This window comes from Bufo gargarizans, chromosome 2 (genome assembly GCF_014858855.1).
Source record: "Bufo gargarizans isolate SCDJY-AF-19 chromosome 2, ASM1485885v1, whole genome shotgun sequence".
In the NCBI taxonomy this organism is placed as follows: Eukaryota; Metazoa; Chordata; class Amphibia; order Anura; family Bufonidae; genus Bufo; species Bufo gargarizans.
The window spans coordinates 711731432-711755531 of NC_058081.1; the positions used below are offsets into that span (position 1 = coordinate 711731432).

General features: G+C 41.0%; 1 protein-coding gene across 1 annotated transcript in view; it reads right to left on the reverse strand.

Moving 5' to 3' along the window:
- LOC122926345 (IgGFc-binding protein-like) overlaps positions 1-24100 on the reverse strand; it is a 68465-nt gene that overhangs the window by 39177 nt on the left and 5188 nt on the right. Inside the window, exons 2-12 of the mRNA XM_044277720.1 lie at positions 21823-21876; positions 12405-13628; positions 9878-10215; positions 8975-9244; positions 7326-7623; positions 6641-7239; positions 5729-6296; positions 4263-4864; positions 2956-3526; positions 1222-1421; positions 410-551 (exon numbers count right to left, since the gene is read on the reverse strand). Coding sequence (XP_044133655.1) covers positions 410-551; positions 1222-1421; positions 2956-3526; positions 4263-4864; positions 5729-6296; positions 6641-7239; positions 7326-7623; positions 8975-9244; positions 9878-10215; positions 12405-13628; positions 21823-21876 — 4866 coding nt within the window. The remainder of the gene's footprint in view (positions 1-409; positions 552-1221; positions 1422-2955; positions 3527-4262; positions 4865-5728; positions 6297-6640; positions 7240-7325; positions 7624-8974; positions 9245-9877; positions 10216-12404; positions 13629-21822; positions 21877-24100) is intronic.

The following is a 24100-nucleotide window of genomic DNA, read 5'->3' on the forward strand; positions in this document are numbered from 1 at the left end:
GGATACTATAGAGTATACGGAGCTGGAAGCTGACATCTCCATACACTGCCATACACAGGTCCTATTCAAGTGAATGGGAGCTGAGCTGAAGTATGCCAGCAGTGTATGGAAACTTCTGCTTTTGCTCTATATGCTGGATGGTTTCTGGCACAGAAGCTGCCTGAAGCACCTGAAAGGTGGGAGTGACCCCAACCCATCTCATAATAATTGGTGGGGGTGCAAGGTATCGCTCCCCCACCAATTTGATATATAGATAATCAATATCTGTAGCCCGCACAACCACTTTATGTAGTCAGCTTGAGCATTTTGCCAAAAAACCTAGATAACCATTAGGACAATCCACTGATGAATCCTGAGCCATGCACCATCTTCCTAGAACTGATCCTGTTCTGTACAGAGATAAACTCACCAGAGTTGACACAAGACCTCACTCCATCCACAATTTTGCACTGGTCTCCTGCAGCACAGCTTGTGTTACGACAGCTCAGCCCTATGAGTGGGTTGCAGGTACATTCTAGACTGCAGTCATCATTCAGCACGATTTCATTAGCCTTTGAAAGCAAATTAAGATACTTTGACATTTTGTTCCTTGAAGGGGTTTATCCCATCAAAAGTCTCAATTTGCAATGAATAGACCATCTCTAATAAGTCACAATTGCAACATGGATGCAATAAAAATACAATAAGGTTTTTTTATGTACATTGCATTTTCCTTTCTGGTAGTGCCTCCTGCTGTTTCTCATGTGGCTGAAATTTTGGTCCACCTTCTCCCATATTTAGAGGTGAAAAAACATGCTCAATAGCTTTCTTTCTTCTTTCCTCCTCTCAATTCTGGAGTAGGCCCATCCGCCTTTCATTTATTCATACCTATATTATAAATACATGGAAGTACTATATATAGCTATATCTCTCTCTAGACAGTGGAGGAGAAAATTGTATCATATACCATGGTGCTATTTATTAGTGGAACCTCGGGTGCTGTGTCTGGGGGACTATTTTCTATGAAGGGGAGTAGGGAGTTAACAAGAGCTCAATGCAATGGACTTCTGGGGTTGTAGGTGCTTGATGAGCTGCTGCCCTCCCACAGAAAAAGATTAGAAAAGTCTTTCACATGATATAGTTAAAATAGCGGTGTGCATTTATCAAGATTTTATTTTATTTTATTTTTGTAATTTGTGAGGTAACTGGTTTACCGTCAGTATTTTCTCTCCTGCTCCATACCTGGTAATAACGACCATTGTCAAAACATCCACATTGGTCTAAGGGTATGCAGTTTTTCCCATCCAATAGATAGCCCTCATTGCATTCACAGCCTTCTTCACACAGGTCTGGAAACTCATAAGTATCGTAGATTGAAGCGCAGGTGGTAGAAGACATATCGGCACAAGTTGAGAAATTACTGTGAGGTCCACATATTATAGCTATTGAAAGTTGAAAACAAGAGATATGGAAAGTCAAAGAGAAGTTGCACTTTTCAGTTGTATAACAAATTAATATAGTTACATTCAGTGATGTACACAGAGAAGTAAGGGCCCCATAGCAAGGATTAAACCAGGCCCCCCACACAGGACAGACAGGTTTCTGCCTAAACCCTTTTCAATGACCCTCGGGCCATTTTTCTACTGCCTCATTTGCTAAAAGTTCCAGCCACCTCCAGCAGAAGAAGAGATAATAATCACATCTAAGACTGGTCCCCTCTTGCCCTGGGCCCCATAGCAGTCACATAGTCTGCCATTATGGTAGTTACACCCCTGGTTACATTGCAGCACTGGTGTCATGCAAGGAGTTCTATCCAAAAAAAAGGCCAACTTTTACATCTGTGGTAGACAGTTATGAAAAAGGTTAGGATCTGGTGACCAGGATTGGACTTCCTCACTACAGTATCAGAGGATTCTCTGGTGAGCTCAGGCTCTAACACAATAATTGGCCACAAAGGTCCCGGAGAAGACAACTCCTTTAGAGATGACTTTGGAGCCAATCACGTGCCCTAGGTCTATTTCTTATGGGATAAGTCATAGATAATTGTGGTCTTCAGAATCACACTTTGTCCGTCTTTGCAGAACACTCAGCAGTTTCCATACAAACAGCATTCTATATCTTAGCTTTCTAGACTTCTGACAGAAAGGGATAGGGATATTGAGGTTAACTTTCTTACTCACTATGAGTTTGAACTTAATCAGGGGTGAACAAACCATATGTGCAACCTGTCTAGTTGCACAGGGGCCCAGATGGCAAGAGGGGCTCACTATCACTATCAAAGCAGTTACCTACTGTATGTAAGGGACTGAGTTTATTAATGTCATAGCTCCTTGTTGCTGGTGGGCTTTTGGAGAGCTATGGTAGTACGCTATGATGTTCTATTAATGAGCAAGAGGCCCATAGATTTTCTTGTACAGGGGTCCTCTGATATTTATGTCCACCCTTTAAACTGTATCTACTAGTAGCATATAGACACCTTTAAAGGGGCATCCCTATCAATGACATAGCATATTGCTAAAATATGCCATCAATATTAGATAGGAGCAGGTCTCACCTCTAGGACTATCTCCAGACTGGACCCTGCGAAGTGAAGGAGAGTGCATCACACAGCTACTCTTGCTATGGCAGAGCTGACCTCTGGATTGGCTATTTCCGACAGTCGTATAGCGGTGAATGAAGAGGTGGCCATACACACGCTGTGCATTCTTTATTCTCTGCTATGGGACTTCCAAAAATAGCTGAGCATGCTTGCTTGGCTGCTTAAAATCTCCTGAAGTAATGAACAGAGAACATGCAAAACATGCACAGTATGCTCTCCTTCACTTCGGAGGCCCTGTTCTGGGGATAGGAGTGGGTCTTAGTGGTGGAACCCATCCCTATCTGACACCCCTATCCTGGTGATATGCCATCAGAGTCTGAGATTGGCCAACCCCTTTAAGCTTTTTAGCTAAATACTTTGATGAACATACTACTTACGACAAAAATCTTCTGTCCTCCAAGTTATATCTTTAACCCCTTCATACTTGCAAGCATAGGCATAAACAGCGACACTGTTGCACAAAACACTGCTGTCTTCTCCATTGGACTGGCAGAGATCAGAAACACAGTCCTTTACATAAGATTCAGGGTTCACCTTGGAGTGACACTTTGCAAATGGACCAGAAGGATCACTAATGATGCCACAATACATTTTTTGTAAAAATATTTTCTTCTTTTCTTCTTGGCATGATGGGCAAGGATTGTCACTGCTGCCACATCCATCACATATTTCTCCTGGCTCTATATGCACTTTCCACTTGTTTCCAACTGCATTGATTTCCACTGGCGTTGTGCCTACATCATCTTCAGCAAGTCCATTGTAGTTGCCACACAGACCACACGTGCCATCCTTGTAGTTACTAGGCACAGTGACACAAAGAAAGGAGCGGAGGTCAGATCTCACAGAAAACCCAAAATTTGTATTAATGGTAATACGTTGACCTTGACTCTCAGCTCGTATATAACCAGACAACAGTGTAACCGGAAGTCTGATGTTCACTCCATTAACCTAGAAATAATGCAAAATTTTCAATGAAACACTAAATGCAACCAATGAAAAAACCAACAACCAAGGTAAATGTCTGTTTATCCTTCATTTATATTTAATGGAAGTTCTTATTATACTCAAGAGATGCAAGCAGCATTCTGCTGGTTGCTACCAGAAGAAGTCAACTGCTGCCGTCTTCTATATGACCCATGCTACTCGCAGAACTATGAGTGCAGCTCTGAAATACTGTATGATACATGATGTAACTTAGAGGCATTACAAGAAAAGTATATGCAAAATAACTAATTTTATGTAGACTCTTATTCAACACGTATGACTGGTCTTGACAGGTAGAAGAAGAAAATGTTGAAGCAATGACTGTGAATATTTTGCAATAAACCCCCATTTAGGACCCTCAACTATTAGTTAGACTGGAGAGCTTCTACAAAAAGTTTCTCTTACTCTGGAGGATTTATTATTATCATCATTATACTACAAAGATAACTCACTGATTTCAAAGGGACTGGTGTAATGCTTCCTTTGCCCTGCGAAGGCACTACAGGAGAATTCCACACTTGCTGTGAGGCTTCCTCATAGATTACAGCAACTTACTGGAGGTCACAGCAATGGGACACATGCCAACCCGCTTATCAACAGTTGACCATTGCAACAAAAAGTTAATGTACAGATGGGAGCACCCGTATAAGATGGACAAAGCATAAGTATCTTGCTGGATCCATGTGAATGTCTCATTTACCTGTATGACACCTTTTTCATGGTGGTTCAGCAGGGTCAGGTTCATTTGATATACTTCTATAGTGACACTTCTGATTGATCCCGGACTCGAATCTTGCTTCTCGCGTTTTACAGTCACCCGGAATGTTGTTAGATTTCTTCTTGCTGTTTCTCCACAGCTCTGAGCAAGCACGTAGGAGCAATTTCCATCAAAGTCATATGTTTGATTGTCAAATGTCCTGTAATGGGAATACCCTGTAGTTGAGCAAGTGGCAGAGCCACTTGAGAAGCAGCCAAGAACTCCATTTTGTATCCGACATTCTTCATTGGTGGAGCATTGTGATGGGGAGCAGGTCATGATCCCACCTTCAGTACAGGAACATTTCTCCAAACACTTATCGTCAACATAAACAATCTCACCAACAGAATAGTAAACCCCCTTGTAATTGCACCCACATTCAGATATAGGAGCACACAGCCCCCCACTGAGAAGGAATCCATTATTACACACACAACCTTCTGTGCAATTTCCATAACATCCTTCTGGGGTGGAGAGACCATTGCAGGTGACAGGACAAGCATCAGTACAGACCTCGTAACTGCTATGAGCAGGACAGGAGAATGCTGCAAAACATATGTATGAAATAAATGTCATTGGTAATCAAAAAGTTTGCCATGTCATCATGAAATCCTGTCCACTTGCAAGCTCTGTTGGACCAACCCACCACCAATAGATCCTCTAATGTGCCCAAGCTGTCACATTATGACACCCATAAGGTCCAGGAACTTACCCTACCTTGAAGGTGACTGTGGAGGAGCCACTTACTGCTGGGTTCACTTACTTTGGGTTATTTGAGAATTGCCTGTTGATGTTGTGAGCTAAGTGTGCACTATGATACCTACTTGTTATCTTGTCTGGAGGATCATGTTCATAATAAATCAATAATTAATCAAAATAACTGGATGTGTCATAATTTCCTTGAGGACATTTTGCTAATCATCAGACTAGCTTTTGCAATTAGAATAACTTGCACAAAGAATCTCTGGAATTAAATGTGGGTGACTCATGATCCAGTCAGAATAATCTCTTTATCATAAACAAGACCAGGTTAAGGCTCTCATGGAGGTAAGATGTCTGCCAGATATAAATGCTCTGCCAAGGCAGTTTAAACATGCCACAGCTTCAGTAATCAGTAATGCAAATTAAACCAACATCTTACCTCCATGGTGTCTTTGACCCTGTATTGATTTTAATAAACAGATTATAATGACTGAAGCATGAGTCACCAGTATTTATAGCAGGAGATACTTTGTAAAAGTTATTCTAATTGAGGGAGCCAGCCAGGTTAGAGAAACTAACTACTACTGATACGAAACCAGCAGAGTGTATAGTGCAATAAAAGGGAGGGGGGGGGAGGGGGATTGCATGTAGTGTTGTCAGGGTAGGCCTATTATATCTCATTCAAACTTCATAAAAAAGAAACTTACGACAGAGGTTTTGACTTCGCCAGGGATGTACAGTTCCCCCCGCTTCTTGGCATGCCATAACATATGATGTCATCACTGAGCAGAAGATGGCTTGGCGCTTCTGTAGAATGCAGTAATCATAAACACAGCTCTTGAAGTAAGGTTCTGGACCTACTAGTGAGTGACAATCACGGAAGGGCCCCTTCGGACTCATCAAGACACCACATTCACTGGCTCCATCTTTTTGTCTTTTCTCTTCAGACAATAATTCGGGACAGACAGCACTCCCATCATCTCTACATCTGTATACTTCCTGAATCTTCCAGCTCTTTCCAAATGTAGTGGGGTCAGTAGGCCTTGTTCCCTCTTTGGGTGTGAGATCATCACTGGGGACTCCATTAAAATTGCCACAAAGGCCACACAAAGCATTGGCATAAGTCCCAGGAACCTTGACCATGACAATATTTTCATAGTCAAATGTGACCTTAAGCTCAAAGTCAAAAATTAATTCGACTGAACGAGGGTTGCGATAGAAGGAAAAACGTCCATCATTGGATCTAAATGGCAGATTTATGAGAGTTTTATTAATCTGAAAAAAGAAAAATAAGAAAAGTAAAAAATTAGGCAAAGCTTGTGGATCATTAATCAAACCTATAAACTTAAATTTTAATATAAAGTGATTTTGGTCAAGTTTCAATGAGTCATTGTTATAGAAAGTCTCAGAATATTTTTTTCTAAAAATATTCAGGAATACATATTTATGCATACAGAAAACATTTTTAATAAAGTATTCAGTTCTGAAAGCACCATAACAGATAATCTCAGAACACATTTGGTAACTTAAAATGGGTATCCAAAACAGTGGTTTTTGACCTTTCATTCACATTGTAGATAATTTTAAAGACATTTTTCATGTGAGATAGCTATGCTTACCATGACTTTATTTGGATGCTGCCTACTGGCCTCAATCTCCAAGTCATAGACTTTGATGTAGACCACTGTTGTGTCAGAGACTCTGATGTTGCCTCGATTTTGATTTTGAACCCAGACCTCAAAATGTATTAGTCCACTATTATTGTTACACACGCTGGTGAGCTGATAGACACAGGTACCTTGAAATTCAAACTTTGTTCCATCAAAGCTAATGTAATGTGGGTCACCAAAGGAAGAGCACACACCATAAGATCGGGGATAGCAATTTAGGATTCCATTCCTAACTGCACATTCTTCTTGGGCCTTGCAAGGGCTGTTTACGCATTCGACTCTCTGGGTTTGCTTATTGCACACACATCTTTGTTGGCATACAGTATCATTCCAAAATGCCTGATTGGGGGAATAGTTGAATCCATTATAAGAGCATCCACAGCTTGCTTTAGGTATACACTTCCCTTCACTTAAAACAAACCCTGAGTTACATTGACAAGTCTCAACACAGGGCTCTGTGCAGAGAGGTGGACCTTCAGGGTTTTCACATGTGGCTGGACATGCCCTGCCACATAGCTCATAGGAACTGTCTTTAGGACACTGCATGGCTGAAAACAAAGAGAACAAATTCCATCTTAGTAAATTCATTCTTACATTGGTAAATGATGTCTATGTCTAGGTGGTCTGCACTTACAACATCCAGCAGCCGTTCTCCAGTCCTTAATAGCCACTCCCACACGTTGACAGGTTTCGGCATAGGATTGGACTGCCTCACAGGAAATCTTTTTGAAGCCGTCATTGATACATACATCAAATATACAACTTTCAGTGTACATCTTGGGGTCTACAATGGCATGGCACTCACTGAAAGGACCATTGTTTTCATTGATAAGTCCACAGTAGTCAATAGTTGAGTACTTTTTGGCAGATTCTGAAGGACAACTCAAGCAAGGCCCGCGGCAGTCATGCCAACAAACAGTGTTGTCTTCTACCTACAAGTACAAAAAAACATGTTCTATATACTCATTAATTAAGCTTTATGGCTAATTAACAAGTTATTATAATTAATTGTATCTGCATTAGGTTATGATACATGCAGGAAAGGATATAGGAAAGAAGATTTTGTGTTCTGCAAGCTATCATTTAATAATATCCTTGACCTAGAGCCATTTGGAGACTCTAATCTGGATTTCACTCATGTCTGTGAAGGTGCTTAGCCACCATCAACAGTTAAGTTTGGAGGTTCTTCAAGGAAGTGACACCATTGCTACAAGGTGAGCACTCCTCAGTCAAGAGGATATCCTGGCTATATCTGTTTGTTTAGGAAGAAAGTCAATTATGTCCGATTCTATAAGTCTTCTGGTGTTGGTCTTGAAGAAGGTTAAAAAATGATTTGCAATCTTACCTCAATAATGACTCAGGTGATCAATACCAACAGCTAGCCTACATACACAGACTCAGCTGTGCTAAATCTGTGCATCCCGTCATTTATAGAAGAATTACTGGTCATACTATACTTGCCATGAAGAAATCTAAAAAGTTGACTATGTAGTTCCCTGTGAATGTAAAGGCAGCCATATTGGTTACCATTAGGGTTGAGCAAAGCAAAGTATCCAAAGTGGACTTCAATCCAAATATCAGGGAAAATTTTATTAGCTGTGAAGCCGAATTTCCTTGTGCTTCGTGGTAATGAATCAATTTTCCCTGAAATGGGGGGGTGGAAAAATTATACTTACCTCATCCATTTGCACATGAAGAGGCCGTGGTGGCAATCTTGATTGAAGAGCCCACAAGAAATCTTGCACGCATTGACGTATGACATCATCATTCCAGCTGCTGTGATGATGTCATCAAGTCACTAGGCAAGATTTTTCACGGGATCTTCAATCAAGATGGCCGCAGTGGCCTCTACGTGATCAAATGGATGAGGTGAGCATTTTCTCCCCCACTGGATTAACACCTGAAAGCCCTCAATGTTCATCTCAGATGCTGTGATCAGTGGCATCTGAGGGGTTCAATGAGGGGTCGGCCTAGGCCACATGACCGATAAGCGTGATGTCACTGGCCTTGGAAGAGGCCATAGAGCTCCAGTGAGTTTTGAGGCCTCTTCAAACAACTGATAAGTCGGGGTTCCAGGAGTTGGATAGGTTATCAATATGAAAATCTCAGGAAATTTAGGGGGTTCTTAACAAAAACTAAAGGTCCTTTAATACAGGATCCCAAATATGAAAGCATGATAGGAGTTATACTTCTGCAACAGATGGAGATCCACATGTAGGAGACTATGTTTTAAGAAAAAAATAAAAAAAACATTTTATGTTTAGAATACCATATGCATCTTACCATCCAACTAGCACCAAAGGTAATAGTGTTTGGAGCTGAAGTTCCCTGGGGTGTCTGAAAGTCATCATTTGGATCTTGGTTATAGTTTCCACACATACCACACATTTTTCCAGCATAACGCCTAGTAATCTCCACCATTAGTAAATGATTCCAATCATATAACAGCTGCATGTCATTACCGAGCTGCATTATTACTGCGCTCCCACTCTGGAAAAGCTTCAGTGTCCCATTCAACAGAGAAATAGGGAGTTGTTTATGAGCATTATCCACCTGGGAAAAAAAAAGGTACAGTTTTTAGAAAACAGATTATAGTTCTGATTTATCCTTACTCTCGTCTTATGTATTTTCGCATCTTCAAACCTAAGGCAGATTGGGATTTTGAATAAGGGAGGGGGGAGGCAAGGTGACTAAATCATGCTGGCTGTATGAGAGAAGGTGTAGGCTATACTGAGTGCAGAGGTAGCTGTTGGCATTGGTGCATGAGTGGGACTTAAAATCTCCTTTACCACCAGTATTATATAAAGCACATAGGATGTGGGGGAACTGTAAAGATTTGGCATTGGGACCTAGAATGCTTAAGTTACTCCTTTGCACTTAGGGTAAAAGTAGTTATGTCTGAAGGCCTGGTTGTCTGAAATGCTCTGAATGCTGAGTAGAGCTACTGTATGTAAGGGTCACCCGGTCCTGGTAGCCAATTTATTCCAAAATGAGTAGGGTAAGTCTTGAGTGAGCTCACAAACGAGCACTCTGGGAGGAACAGCCTCATATTCATTTTGGTTTTGAGCTCCTCCTTCATTATTTAGTTTCCTGCTAGAAGGAGCAGTGCTATGGGTTACAATTCAACCAAAAGCTCCTTCAGAAGATATTTTATGCACTTTGGGTTAAAAAGTAATCACAACTCACCCTAATGTATCCAATTTCTCCTTTCTTGGCTACGATCGTGTGGGGTCCTGTTAGGACTGTGACCTGACCCACATAGGAAACCCGCAAATTGCCCCTGTTGTCATTCTTTATTTGAACAGTAAACCTTGGAAGGTCTCCGACATCTCCACACACTGTGGCAAAAGTGTACGTGCATGTGCCCATGAAGTCAAAGTACACATTATCCCATGTACGAAAATGTGGATCTCCTGATGCCCAGCACAAATCCACCTGTGGTTTGACACATTTTGGCTTTCCCCTCTCCATGACACAAACTTGCCGAGGAGGACACAGAGTATTTTTGCAGGATGGACCTGGATCTAAAATGAACAATATATTTTTTTAGAAGAATATTAATACAGGTCAAAGCACTGGGGAAGGAAGGGGGGGGGGGGGGGGGGGTCAACATTATAATTTATGGGGCCTCTACTGGAGACATTACAGACCAGAGCACTATGGGTGGGGGATTATATTCATAGAGCTCTACTGGAGACATTAATACAGGCCAGTACACTAGGGTGTATTATAATTCATGGGGCACAACTGGGGGGCATTAATGCAGGCAGGAGCACTATGGTGTGGGGGCATCATTATAATACAGGAGCACTAATTGGGGTATTACTACAGGCTGAAGCACTACAAAGGGGGCACTAAAGGGAGAATTTAAATACAGTGGGAACTACATGTGGATTATACCTGAAGGAGGGCATTATAACTACAGGTGCATCCGCAGGGGGCATTATAACTACATGGGGCACTGCAGGGGGGTATTATAAATACTGAGGGCACTACAGAGGGGCTTCATAACTATGGGTCTACTACATGGGACATAATAAATACTGGGGCCAATATAAGTGTTATTATAACTACTGGCAACAGTATAGGGAGCTTTATTATTACTGCCTTATAGATAGGCCTTATTACTACTGGGGCACTAAAGAGAGCACCATGGTGGCATAATTACTACTGAAGGTACCATGGGAGCATTATTATTGGACACAATATGGACATTGTTACTAATGGTGGCACTCTTGGGGTGCATAATCATTATTGGGAGCACAGTAGGAGGCACTATTACTATTGAGGGAACTCTAGGAGCACTATTATTATGGGGAGGGCTATCTGTATGGCACTGTTGTTTTTGCAGTATTGTGTTTGGGGAGGACAGCAAGCACAGTATTGGGTGGGCAGCAGGATGACAATGTTGGGGGACCAAAAGGGTGAGGATGATGGAAAAGTGAGGAAATTTGATGTCTGTGTGCCAAACTCTGGTGAGACAACATAGTTACATAGTTCATAAGGCTGAAAAAAAGACATCTGTCCATCCAGGCTGTTATCCTGAAAGTTGCTCCAGAGGAAGACAACAAGAACAGAATGACTCCCTGGATCAATGACCCTTCTCCAGAATTCTAGTAACTAAAACCTGTAATGTTATTACACTCCAGGTCCCACTTGAGCACTTTTAGTGAATTCACCGTCACCACCTTCTGAGGCAGAGAGCTCTATAGTCTTACTGCTCTTACAGAAAAGAATCCTTTTCTATGTTTCTATAGAAATCTTCTTTTCTCCAGTCGCAGAGGATGTCCCCTCATCATAGTCACAGTCCTGGGTATAAATAGATGATGGGAGAGATCTCTGTACTGACCCCTGATATATTTATACACTCATATTTTTTCTAAACTGAATAACCCTAATTTTGACACTCTGTCTGGGTACTGTAGTCCACTCACTCCAGTTATTACTTTAGTTGCCCTCCTCTGAACCCTCTCCAGCTCTGATATGCCTGTCTTGTTCACAGGAGCCCAGAACTGTACACAGTACTCCATGTGTGGTCTGACTAGTGATGTGTAAAGTGGTAGGACTATGTTCTCATCACCGGCATCTATTCCCCTTTTGATGCAACCCATTATCTTATTGGCCTTGGCAGCAGCTGCCTGACACTGGTTTCTACAGTTAAGTTTGCTATCCACTAAAATTACTAAGTCCTTTTCCATGTCAGTGTTACCCAGTGTTTTACCATTTAGTATGTACTGGTGACATGTATTTTTCCTTCCCATGTGCATAACCTTACATTTGGCAGTTCTGCCACTTCTCTGAGACAAGATGTGACTGAAAGAAGTTGTCAAGGTGGTCTAGTCCGAATGGAGAAGAGAGAGAAGAGAACGTCTGCATCAGAGGAGACCTCACCAGATGTAATGGGCATGTGGTACTATATTCTGTAAACATTAATCTGTTATTGTATCGTATTTGAAATTAACACAGCCCATCAACTGGAATTTTTTTATGGGCAGCCCATATATCCAGCCGAGTTTGAGACCCCTTATCTACATAGATATTAATCTATTATCTATATATAATCTATGTCTCTTATCTATCGGTCTGTCTATTTATCAATAATAGTTTATGACATTTTACTGTGGTTTTAGTTATGACTTTTTACTACATTACTTATGTGTATCAAAAGAATTATGACTATGAAATAGAAGGCTGCAAAATTAGTTGATTTTACCTTTCACACATGTAGCAGGAGAGCCATAACTAAAGGTTGACCCAATGCCCACACTTAGTAAACCAAATTTTTTACTGGGATGATTAACTTTGTGAGATGTCAGACTGTTTCCATATTTGAATTCAAAGTAACTGAAGCTTGTTCCAGGTATTTCAGTCCATTGTGGGTTATAGAGGGGTCTTCCATCAAATCTAATGTCAGCCGTTGAAGAACTTTCTGCTATGAAGATTGCATAGTTGTCAGTGCCTCGCTGGCCATAAAGGTAGTATGAGTTGCAATAACTGTCAAGGTCTACAATATTCATCAAGAATGGGCCATATTCAAACCTCCAGGCTCTTCCACCTGTGTTGAAGAAGGTGACTTGTACACCATCACTTGCTTCAATTTTTAATGGTATCTTTGACAATTCTATTTCCAGCACCTGACCAGCCACCATGGTTTCTTTTTTCTGAGTTGAATTGAAAAAGTAGTTGACTTCAGTTTTACCTGCTGCAATAACATAGACCAAGTCTGCGTTCTGCTGAAAAGATAGTGGGACAACAAGAAAGTTAGCCCCCCAGCTTGAAACGGGAGAAAGCTGTTCATAGACATAGTTACAGCGGGTGTTCTTCTGGGCACAGGTGTGTCCACTCAATACAACCACAGGATGTTTAGAAATCACCCGGGAACCTGACAGATCATCAGAACTCAACATCTGGATTCCATGGAAGGGTGGAAGAATTACAGTGAAGACACTGTTTGCTGCCTTTCTTTGACCATCGACTTCGACCGAACCTTTGGTGTGAATTTCAATTGAAGTTTCCTCAGTCGATGCAGTGACTGAAAATATTTTAAAAGAGCCTGAAGGACCAGTTTTAGGTGTTACTAAAAAATGCTCTGTTCCTAGTTCGGAGTTTGGATATACAAGTGATGTCTCTGCACTTCTATATCTTGAATTGAGTGCAAGAACAGTAATGGGATAGTTAGAGGTTATATTGACTGTGTTTGTGAATTTCACGTTCCCTCTAATTTCGGCAGACTCTGGTAGAACCACAGAGATCGTTATTTTACTTCCAACAGGTATGGTTTTCAAGTAAGATCCTCCAATGACTTCAATAGTAACATTTGTATTGTCTTGAGTGCCACTTATTCGAATCTCCTTCTTTGGACTACTGAAGTTTGGTAACCCACACTGCGGAAAGGTTGTGATGAATTGAGTTCCAATCTGACTTGCTGTCCCAATATCTGGAAAGTAAAAAAAATTATAAATAAAAACTGATTTGAAACATATTGGTTTGGAATAGAATTCCATCTCAAGTCATGCAACTGTAATATTTGCGTTCAGTATAATGTGGTCATGACAGGTAGTCTAAACATCCCACCCCGGACAGCCACCATTCCCACATAATGAGCATCTCACATTCTGGAACCCCTACATCCGTTATATTTGGTATTAAAATGATCGGCATGATGAAACATGCATTATTAAAACATGTTTACCCCGTACATTAGAGTGGATGGGAAGACATGCATATTGATATCTCATATTTGCCAGCTGAGTGAGGAAGGTGAAGTAAGCACGTGTAATGAATGCCTTCCTAGAAGGATGGGCCAAGAATTGGAGGGGGGTCCATTTCAGCAAAACACTCTGCCGAATGTGGATAAAAATAAAGAATTTTGAATCTTTCTCTGACACAATTTGAAGATCTGATCTATCAAGCAATTCACTAACAAAAAATTACCTTTCCGTTTTAACTCTTTTATATTTATAACTGTTTTTGCATGTCTCTGTATGTCTGTTATTTCTTATAATTTTTGCAACTTAAGTACTTTCCATTTTTATTACATTAAAGCACACCTTTAATGCTTTGCCCTGTGGCCTGAACGAGCCCAATAACCACCATAATAAATGCATGAGTGCGGTCTGTGTTACCGTGTGTCTGCTATTAGTGTGGCCAGTGCTACTGTGCAACTGCTTGGTAATGGGGCGCTGTGGGGTTTTCTATGAGTCCCTCATTAATTGGTATATTAATTTTAATATCATAGGTGGTGGCAGCGTGTTGGGGTGCATGAAAGGCTGTGTCGGGTGTGATCTATGTTAAATCTGTGGCCTGTGTGTAGGGGCATGAGAGATTGAGTGCGTGAAATAGATTAACCCTTGGCAGTCGTACCCAGGTCATTTGTGGTTCCCGTACATGACTTGTGTTTACACTAAGTTTGTCAACCACATTTTTTGTATGTACCAGGAATGTTCTCAATGGCTATCCAGACTGGTACAGACTACTGTTTAGAAAGTCTTCTGGTAAGCAAGCCAGAGAGAAGACTTGTTCTGTGTATGCTGCTGACAAATCAGCCAAGACAGAACACTTCTCCAGGCTGCCAGAAAAGCAATTAGAAGAGAGGCTGTTCTGTTAGTGTTAGGGACCCATCTGCAGAAGCCACCTTGATGGCTGGTAGATGGGCCCGACACACGTTTGATCAAAAATGTGCACAAAGAGCTTCTATTTTTTTCATTTACAGTAGGTATAATACCACTTTAAGTCAGAATGATCCTTATGTTTCAGTTTTATTGTTTGTATGTGTAATGTTGTGCTGCCATACCTTTTTTTGTTTTCTTCCTGCATGTTAGCTTTATGGATATGCATCTGCGATTATGAATGTGCTAGTCTAAATTTTCTTGTAGAAAAGCAACTATGCCAGGAACTACTGTAAATTCAGAGGAAAAGAAGAATTGTATTTTTGCAGAAGTTTGAGGACCATTTAAGGGCCATGCTTGGACTAAGACAGTAATGGTAATGCATGCCAATGGCTTTAGAACTTTACTGCACGTGGTTTGGGTTATATTGCTTCTGGTGCCACCACACTATTGAAACGGACTGGCCATCTGGTCTAGGACTACATTCTACAGTTGTGTATTGTAGATAAACATTGAGGACTTATACACCTTTGGTCACTTGAGAAAATTTATATTATCTATAAATAGAGACTCGGGGAGGACCATCATATCTATCCCCTATACAGGGGTGCAGTGAGGGGATGCAAGCAGAGAATGTGCCCTGGGTGCTCAGGTAGTGCCTAAGCAGTTGATTATTAAGGTGAAGCAGAGAGCCATTTGCTCCCTGCTTCACCATTCAGCTTAGCTGCCAGTGCTCCCCAGTAGGCCACACATTGTGATGCTGGGCTGTGTGGGAAGTGTGTAGTCCTGGGAATTATCCTGAGAATTCAGTGTGATTTTTTTTTGTTTTTTGGATCTATAGCTCAGGCTCACTCCATACCTGCCAGCAGTGACTGGGATTGGCTTCATGATGACGTTCACAGTCATTAAACTCCTCAGATGCTGCTGGCAATAGTGACTGCTGGATCTGTGGGGTTAGATAGAGGGAGTGGGCTATCTCTGTCCTCTGATCGGAGCCCCTGCAACAAAATTGCAGTTGCCATGACAGCCTTGGGCTTTGTTAAGGTTCTCAGGCCTGTCATGGCTAACTGCCTCAAAAGCCCTGGCTGAGACACAGCCTGACAGGCAGCCAATGAAAATCACATGCAGACTGCAACAGTATTCTATTGAAATCTATGAGACAAGCAATCAGATCATTCCCAAAAGGGACAAAAAATTATAGTGTAAAAATAAAAGTTAAAAAAAACACAAAAATATAAAAAATATTGTAAATATAAAAGTAAAGAATAAAAAATAAACATAACAGGCATCGCTACATTCCAAAAATGTCAGCACTATTAATATAATCAAAATATTTTTCCTGCTCAGTGAACATTGTAAACAGAAAAAATGCACAACTTGCCATTTTTTGTTCACCTTGTCCCCCGAAAAAAATTAAATAAAAGGTAATCAAAAGGTTGTTTGTACCTCAAAATGGTAGCAATAAAAACTACCACAAAAAACAAGCCCTCCTCTGTAGATAGCCTTCATGGAGGAGTCATCAGAAGAAAACCTCTCCTGTGTTCTCACCACAAAATTCTGAGTCAAAAGTTTGTAAATAAACATGTAAACAAGTCTGATGCATTTTGGAAACAAATTATGTGGACTGATGAGAACTCTTTGGCCACAATGAGCAAAGCAATGTTTAGATAAAAAAAAGGGCACAGAAGTTGATGAAAAGGACACTTCTCGAACCATTAAGCATGGGGGTGGAGCAATCATGCTTTGGACTTGTGTTGCAGCCAATGGTACGGGGATCAAAGGATTTTATGAAATTCCATCAAAAGCTGAAGTTGAAAAGAGGATGCCATCTACAAATGGATAATGATTCTCAAAATCCACAATAGACTACCTCAAAAGGTGAAAGCTGAAGGTTTTACCATGGCCTTCACAGTCTCTGATCTAAACATTATTAAAAATCTGTGGATAGACCTTAAAAGAGAAGTGCATGCAAGACGGTACCAGAAACTTTTGCAAAGAAGAATGAATGAAATTCCTCAAACAAGAATTGAAAGACTATTGGCTGGCTACAAAAAGCATTTACATATTTACAAGCTCAGATAATTGCCAAAGGTGGTGCTACAAGGTACTAACCATGCAGAGTGCCCAAAGTTTTGCTTTGGGCCCCTTTCCTTTTTTGATATTTTTAAAATGTAAAAGATGTTTTTGCTTAAAATACAAAGGAAATGTGTAATCTTTATGAGATCATTTAATCTTCAACTTAATTATCTGTTCACAGTAACCTTAATTCTGACCAGGGGTGCCCTGCATATAGTGTCAAGTCTTATGATGATCCCGAAAGGTATATTTAAGGCCTTTGACAGTATATTTTGTGATTTTATATGGAACAGGAAGAGGCCAATGATTAAGATTGGAGTTTTGTATTTACCCAAAAAGGAAGGATGGTTTATGGGTCCCAAATCTTAAGTTATATTTTATACAGCATGAACTCGAACAAATAATTGACTGGAGGGTGGATCAAATGAAATATTTGATTTGGAGTAAATGGATTAAAAACTATACTTTCTAAACTTTATTTTCACTATTAAAAAGCAGTATCATTAGTAGAATGCCTAAAGATGAGGTGATCACAGCCAATATGACTGCTGATCTGGGAACACATAAGGCAAGAATTAGGTAATTTTTTTGTAGTCCATGGTGTGGAGGAAGATGTAAACATTTTAAAAGCGTTTTCCAGGAACAATCAGGCCCCATAAATCCACTTTAATTACACATAACACATGTAGGTAAAAGTTTGTAATATACTAACTATTCCGAATTTGTGTAGATCGGCCTACCGGGAAGCTGGTCATGTTGTATTCCACTTCTGAAAAGGTTTCCAGCCTGGTCAATGGACAGCACTTTAGTTCCACTGTGGATGTGGCGAGAACTATTTTTCTCCCTGGTACATGTGCAGATGAAGTGGATTCAGGAGTTTGCACATGCACCAGGAAGAGGAATAATTCTGGACCCATGCACAATGGCAGTCATGTCCACGTCCATATCCCTGGCCCGAAAGGACATGACATTAGTGGAAGCAGGATTTTATTAGAAGAGGGCCGAATTTCTAAGAGGCCATTTCATGTAACTTTGGAACATTAAGCACATGTTAGGTGTAATTAAGAGGCCCTATTTTTGGAAGTCTCATAGCAGTGAATTAAGGGGTGGCTGGCCAGGCACAGCATGCTCTCCATTAACTTCAGGTCCCTCTTCTTGAGATAGGTGCAGGTCCCAGAGAAATATGAGAATTGAGATCTGTGCCCGCTATGACCTGGTGTCGATTTCAATCCGGCAACCTGCCTGCCACACGATGCATTGAATTTATGATGAGGCCTGCACCTCGATAATCACAGCCTGATGAACGTTTAAAATTAAAGAACAAAGCTTTATTTAAAGTCTGTTTAAAAAGAGGGTGGGGAAACCCATATGTCACAATCTGTGACCATCAGGCAACTAATCTTTGAAATGTATACAGAGAGGGGAACAAATACCTCTGCACATTAGAAAGATTAGGGAAAGACCCGACTTGCTAGCTGGAATTGCTATGCATATGCAGGCTGGAGTAAAGGGACACTAAAGTCAGTGTGAATGAATGCACTATGTGTGTATAGCCGGTGATCCTGTAGGATGTATATACACAGATAAGGTTGTGCCAACTGGTACAGGTATCCTGAAATGCTCAATACACTTGATCGCACTGCCTCTGTCAAATAAAAGTCTCAAAGGACTTACAACCACTAGATGTAGTGTAGAATACAGATCAATCTTTTATGTGTATGGCTGATGGTATATACCTAGGTCACAGCCCTATATCCGCAGCCAGTGTTGGCTATATACAATCACTCAGAGCCAATTTGATTTAGCTCTATTCACACACACCAAAGCCAGTATATTTTGGCTCATCCATTCATCACATGCAAACTCCAAGGCTGACTAAAAGGTTAATTGCATCTAGTGCAGTCCTGCCTAAAGAGCTGTATCCTGATACAATGTAGTAGCTCTACGCGTTTCTACGTGACCTGTTAATATCACGCATCTTCAGGAGCTTCTTTTTTGTTACTAATGTCACAACAGTAAGCCGCACTGTGGTGTGCTATGGCTAATGGCGCTGTAATGGCCGCGCACGGCCGATAGAACGCCGAGTTCATATGGACGAGGCCCCGCCTAACAGGATTTCTCAAAAAGTGGGAACAGGAGTCTATAGCGGGCTCCATTCGCTTGATGAAACTATTGGCTGAGGAAGAGCGTAAACATCTATCTAATAGTGAGGTTGAATTGAAGGAAGCTGTAGCACAGGCTCAGAAATTCAAGGATCACACTGACTTCACAAAGAAGGAATCGCTATTACAGCAGAATATTGAACGATTTACCTCTCAAGTGAAAGAGAGGAAACGTAATCTGTTTAATAGAGATATTAGTGACTTTAGGGAGGGCCATATTTTTGATTTTGGACCGAGACGTCCTGTTGCGGCTGAGGTGGACACAGAAGTGTCGTCCTCTGAATGTGACACGGATGCCGAACAGAATAGTGGATCTACAAGAGGACGAGGTGGTTATAGACGAGGAAATCGTAGAGCACGTGGCTCTCAGCAAGGAGGTAGATCAGGGAGAGGCTCCCGTGGAGGTTTTTTAGATTTTCCTCCGGTGTCCGACTACCTATTGCGCCACAAGAAACTACCTTAGTTCCCCAAGTAGATGAACTACAAGTTGTCAACTTGTCCAAACGTATACTTTCCACCACAGAGATGAGTCTTTTGAAGAAAGGACTCTCTTTTGTACCCCTGCAGAAGTTTAACTTATTCAATTGGGTTAAAGATTTGCAGTTGTTTGCACGTAGACTAAAATGGAAAAAGTTTTTCAAAATCCATGACAGGAGAAGATGTCATGAATTGGGTATTGAGGTGGAGGATTTGCAAGACGTTCTGCTATTGGCAGGTTTATCGGAAGAGGGTGACAGAATGATAGGGGACGGTCCATTTACGGATCTGAGGAACCCATCCAAAATATTTCCCCCGGTTAGTGACACCACCTCTATCGATACTTTTCTGTATGTAGTCACACAGGACCTCCAAAAACTCCCTTCGGGATGAATGGATGAGGCAAAATATACTGGCTTTGGTGTGTGTGAATAGAGCTAAATCAAATTGGCTCTGAGTGATTGTATATAGCCAACACTGGCTGCGGATATAGGGCTGTGACCTAGGTATATACCATCAGCCATACACATAAAAGATTGATCTGTATTCTACACTACATCTAGTGGTTGTAAGTCCTTTGAGACTTTTATTTGACAGAGGCAGTGCGATCAAGTGTATTGAGCATTTCAGGATACCTGTACCAGTTTGCACAACCTTATCTGTGTATATACATCCTACAGGATCACCGGCTATACACACACAGTGCATCCATTCACACTGACTTTAGTGTCCCTTTACTCCGGCCTGCATATGCATAGCAATTCCAGCTAGCAAGTCGGGTCTTACCCTAATCTTCCCAATGTGCAGAGGTATTTGTTCCCCTCTCTGTATACATTTCAAAGATTAGTTGCCTGATGGTCACAGATTGTGACATATGGGTTTCCCCACCCTCTTTTTAAACAGACTTTAAATAAAGCTTTGTTCTTTAATTTTAAACGTTCATCAGGCTGTGATTATCTAAGTATTATAGGAACGTCTACCAATCCAATTGTTCTTGTGTGTATTTAATGAGGCCTGCACCTCGTCATGAATTAAATACATTCTCCAGTGGTGCAGGGGATAAATGAGGGCCTTAGATTTGGTACGTGTTTTGACCACCTCTCCATTCACTGCTGGCTATTTTTTAAACTCCTCTAGTGGTAAATGAATGGTGGCCATGCTTACCCTTCACTTTGGGATCCGATCTGGATATCATTCCAGAGATGGGACCCACATCAATCTGACATTAATGGCATATCTTAGTGATAAGCCATAAATGTCCCAGATAGGACAATCCCTTTAAACACCTTTGGGTTATTATGTCCTAAATGTGGGAATGAGGGTGCCAATATGCTCCATATGATGAGGCAATGCCACATCTTTTATCAGGATGAAAGATGCCTGATATTGGACAGTGTAATACCACCCTTAGTCATGGTGTTACTTTTGGTGTCTCAGTAGAACGGAACGAGGAGGGTCAAGGTCGGACTGGCCAACTGGAATACCAGAGGATCTTCTGTTAGGCCCAGTCTCTAACACAGTTATCCCAAAGGTCCAGTAAAAGACCATTTCATATGAGTCTATCTACAGTATTTCTTATGGAATGATTTACAACAAAGATGACATAGAATTAAAGTAGATGTATATGTATTCTGTATAGACAATGGATGGTTCTCACAGTCATCTCCTCCAGTGGCACCAAGGGACTTCAGTCCAACACTGAGGAGAAGGGTTTTTTATTTGTGGCAGCCCCTCTCTACACTGACAGAGTACAAGTACCATTTATGATGTGTTGGTCTGACCAAGTGTAAAACACATATCTGAAGGAGAAAATGGATGAGATGGAGAGGTTCATCACTGAATGGAACTTCCCAAATAAGAGGAGCCAGAGGATTGTTGGAAGTCCCGAAAGACTAGACACAAAGTTGAGTTATGGTTTCTAATGATGAAACCTGATATGTATGAGTGAGGTTAATGAATGACAGGTTATACATATTGTAGAATGTGAACTATAATACATTCTAATGATTGAATTTCATAAAAGCACAGCGAACAGCCAAAGAGAATGCAATAAGTCTTTTTGGGTAATAAAGACATGTCCAGTAATGTGTTATTTCTCACCGACATTATAACATTGTCCAAGTAATTACCATATCGGTACCTGTAATACCACACCTTTTTTTTAAGTGCCATCTAGTGGTAGACAGTCATTACTTTAGATGAGTCAAGTTAATAGATATTAGTGAATGTGTGAATACGGATATGAGATAGTGAATATGTATAATATCACTGCTGAATAATTGTGTTGTCTACATATTTTAGATCTTACCACAAAATAATGCACCCAACAGGCAAAACGGCACAATCCAGAGGGCCCCCATTTCTGAAAAACAATAGGAAAAAAAGTGGCATTACTGTTTATTATACGACAAAAAGAAGTATATAATATTAACTGTGGACCTGTCCAGTCACCCAGTGTAAGTGTGTCATAATCCTGTCCCCCAAGTGTCAGTGTCATTATCCTGTACCCCAAGTGTAAGTGTCAGTATCCTGTACCCCAAGTGTCAGTGTCATTATCCTGTCCTCCAAGTGTCAGTGTCATAATCCTGTCCCCCAAGTGTCAGTGTCATTATCCTGTACCCCGAGTGTCAGTGTCAGTATCCTGTACCCCAAGTGTCACCGTGTCAGTATCCTGTACCCCAAGTGTCAGTGTCAGTATCCTGTACCCCAAGTGTCAGTGTCATAATCCTGTCCCCCAAGTGTCAGTGTCATTATCCTGTACCCCAAGTGTCAGTGTCATTATCCTGTACCCCAATTGTCAATGTCATTATCCTGTACCCCAAGTGTCAGTGTCATTATCCTGTACCCCAATTGTCAGTGTCATTATCATGTACCCCAAGTGTAAGTGTGTCATAATCCTGTCCCCCAAGTGTCAGGGTGTCGTTATCCTGTACCCCAAATGTCAGTGTCATTATCCTGCACCCCAAGTATCAGGGTGTCGTTATCCTGTACCCCAAATGTCAGTGTCATTATCCTGCACCCCAAGTGTCAGCGTGTCATTATCCTGTACCCTAAGTGTCAGTGTCATTATCCTGTACCCCAATTGTCAGTGTCATTATCCTGTACCCCAATTGTCAGTGTGTCATTATCCTGTACCCCAATTGTCAGTGTGTCATTATCCTGCACCCCAATTGTCAGTGTGTCATTATCCTGCACCCCAAGTGTCAGCGTGTCGTTATCCTGTTTTGTATCTCAATAGAGTACGGTTGCAATAATAGCTGAGTTGTGTTATCTCACATTGTCAGGTTAAAGTTTGTTGCACCCGTGTCATTGTCTTGTGTCTCCAAGCATCATAGTGTCATTGTCCCCTACCACAAGTTTTAGTGTGCAATTTTTTTGTCCCAAATCCTGTATTGGTGTATCATTGCCGTGCACCCCAGTGTCATTAATATGCACCCACGTGTCACGGTTCCATTATACTGTATCCCAGTCATCAGACTCTAATGTCAGTGTGTCATCGCCCAGTCACCCTAAGTGACAGACTGTTATTGGCTCCTCTCCTATAATGTCAGTGTGTCATCGCCCAGTCACCCTAAGTGACAGACTGTTATTGGCTCCTCTCCTATAATGTCAGTGTGTCATCGCCCAGTCACCCTAAGTGACAGACTGTTATTGGCTCCTCTCCTATAATGTCAGTGTGTCATTTTGCGTCCTTTGCTTCCTGCCTCTCTGCTGGAATCTATAATATCCCAATTATAGGTGACACAAACGCTACATATATTCTCCAGATCAGGAGGGACAAGGTGTAAGTAATCTGACAAGAAGAAGGCGAGGCCCTGCCTGTAGTCTGGACTGCTGCCACCAGAGAGAACACTTGTCATTTACAAACCAGTCCAACCATTGCTAGGCGGAACGCGCTGTAATGAGACATAATAACCCGGCAGCCAAATAATTAATACAACTGACAGGTAATTTGTTTCCCAACATGATGCGGCTTATCTGCTGCCACTAAACACTAATCCTGCTATTGGGACCACGAGGTCAACCTTAGGTGATTAAATCATGAATATTAATGAATTGGAACGGACAAAAAAAGGTTGGAAGAAGAAAAATAAGTATTTTTAGACGACTCATTGCCTTCTCAAGCAAATATAAGGGGTATATTATAGCAGTTATATTCTTGTCCATAGGAGCAGTATTATAGTAGTTATATTCTTGTACATAGGAGCAGTACTATAGTAGTTATATTCTTGTACATAGGAGCAGTATTATAGTAGTTATATTCTTGTACATAGGAGGCAGTATTATAGTAGTTATATTCTTGTACATAGGAGCAGTATTATAGTAGTTATATTCTTGTACATAGGAGCAGTATTATAGTAGGTATATTCTTGTACAGAGGAGCAGTATTATAGTAGTTATATTCTTGTACATAGGAGCAGTATTATAGTAGCTATATTCTTGTACATAGGAGGCAGTATTATAGTAGTTATATTCTTATACATAGGAACAGTATTATAGTAGTTATATTCTTGTACATAGGAGCAGTATTATAGTAGTTATATTCTTGTACATAGGAGGCAGTATTATAGTAGTTATATTCTTGT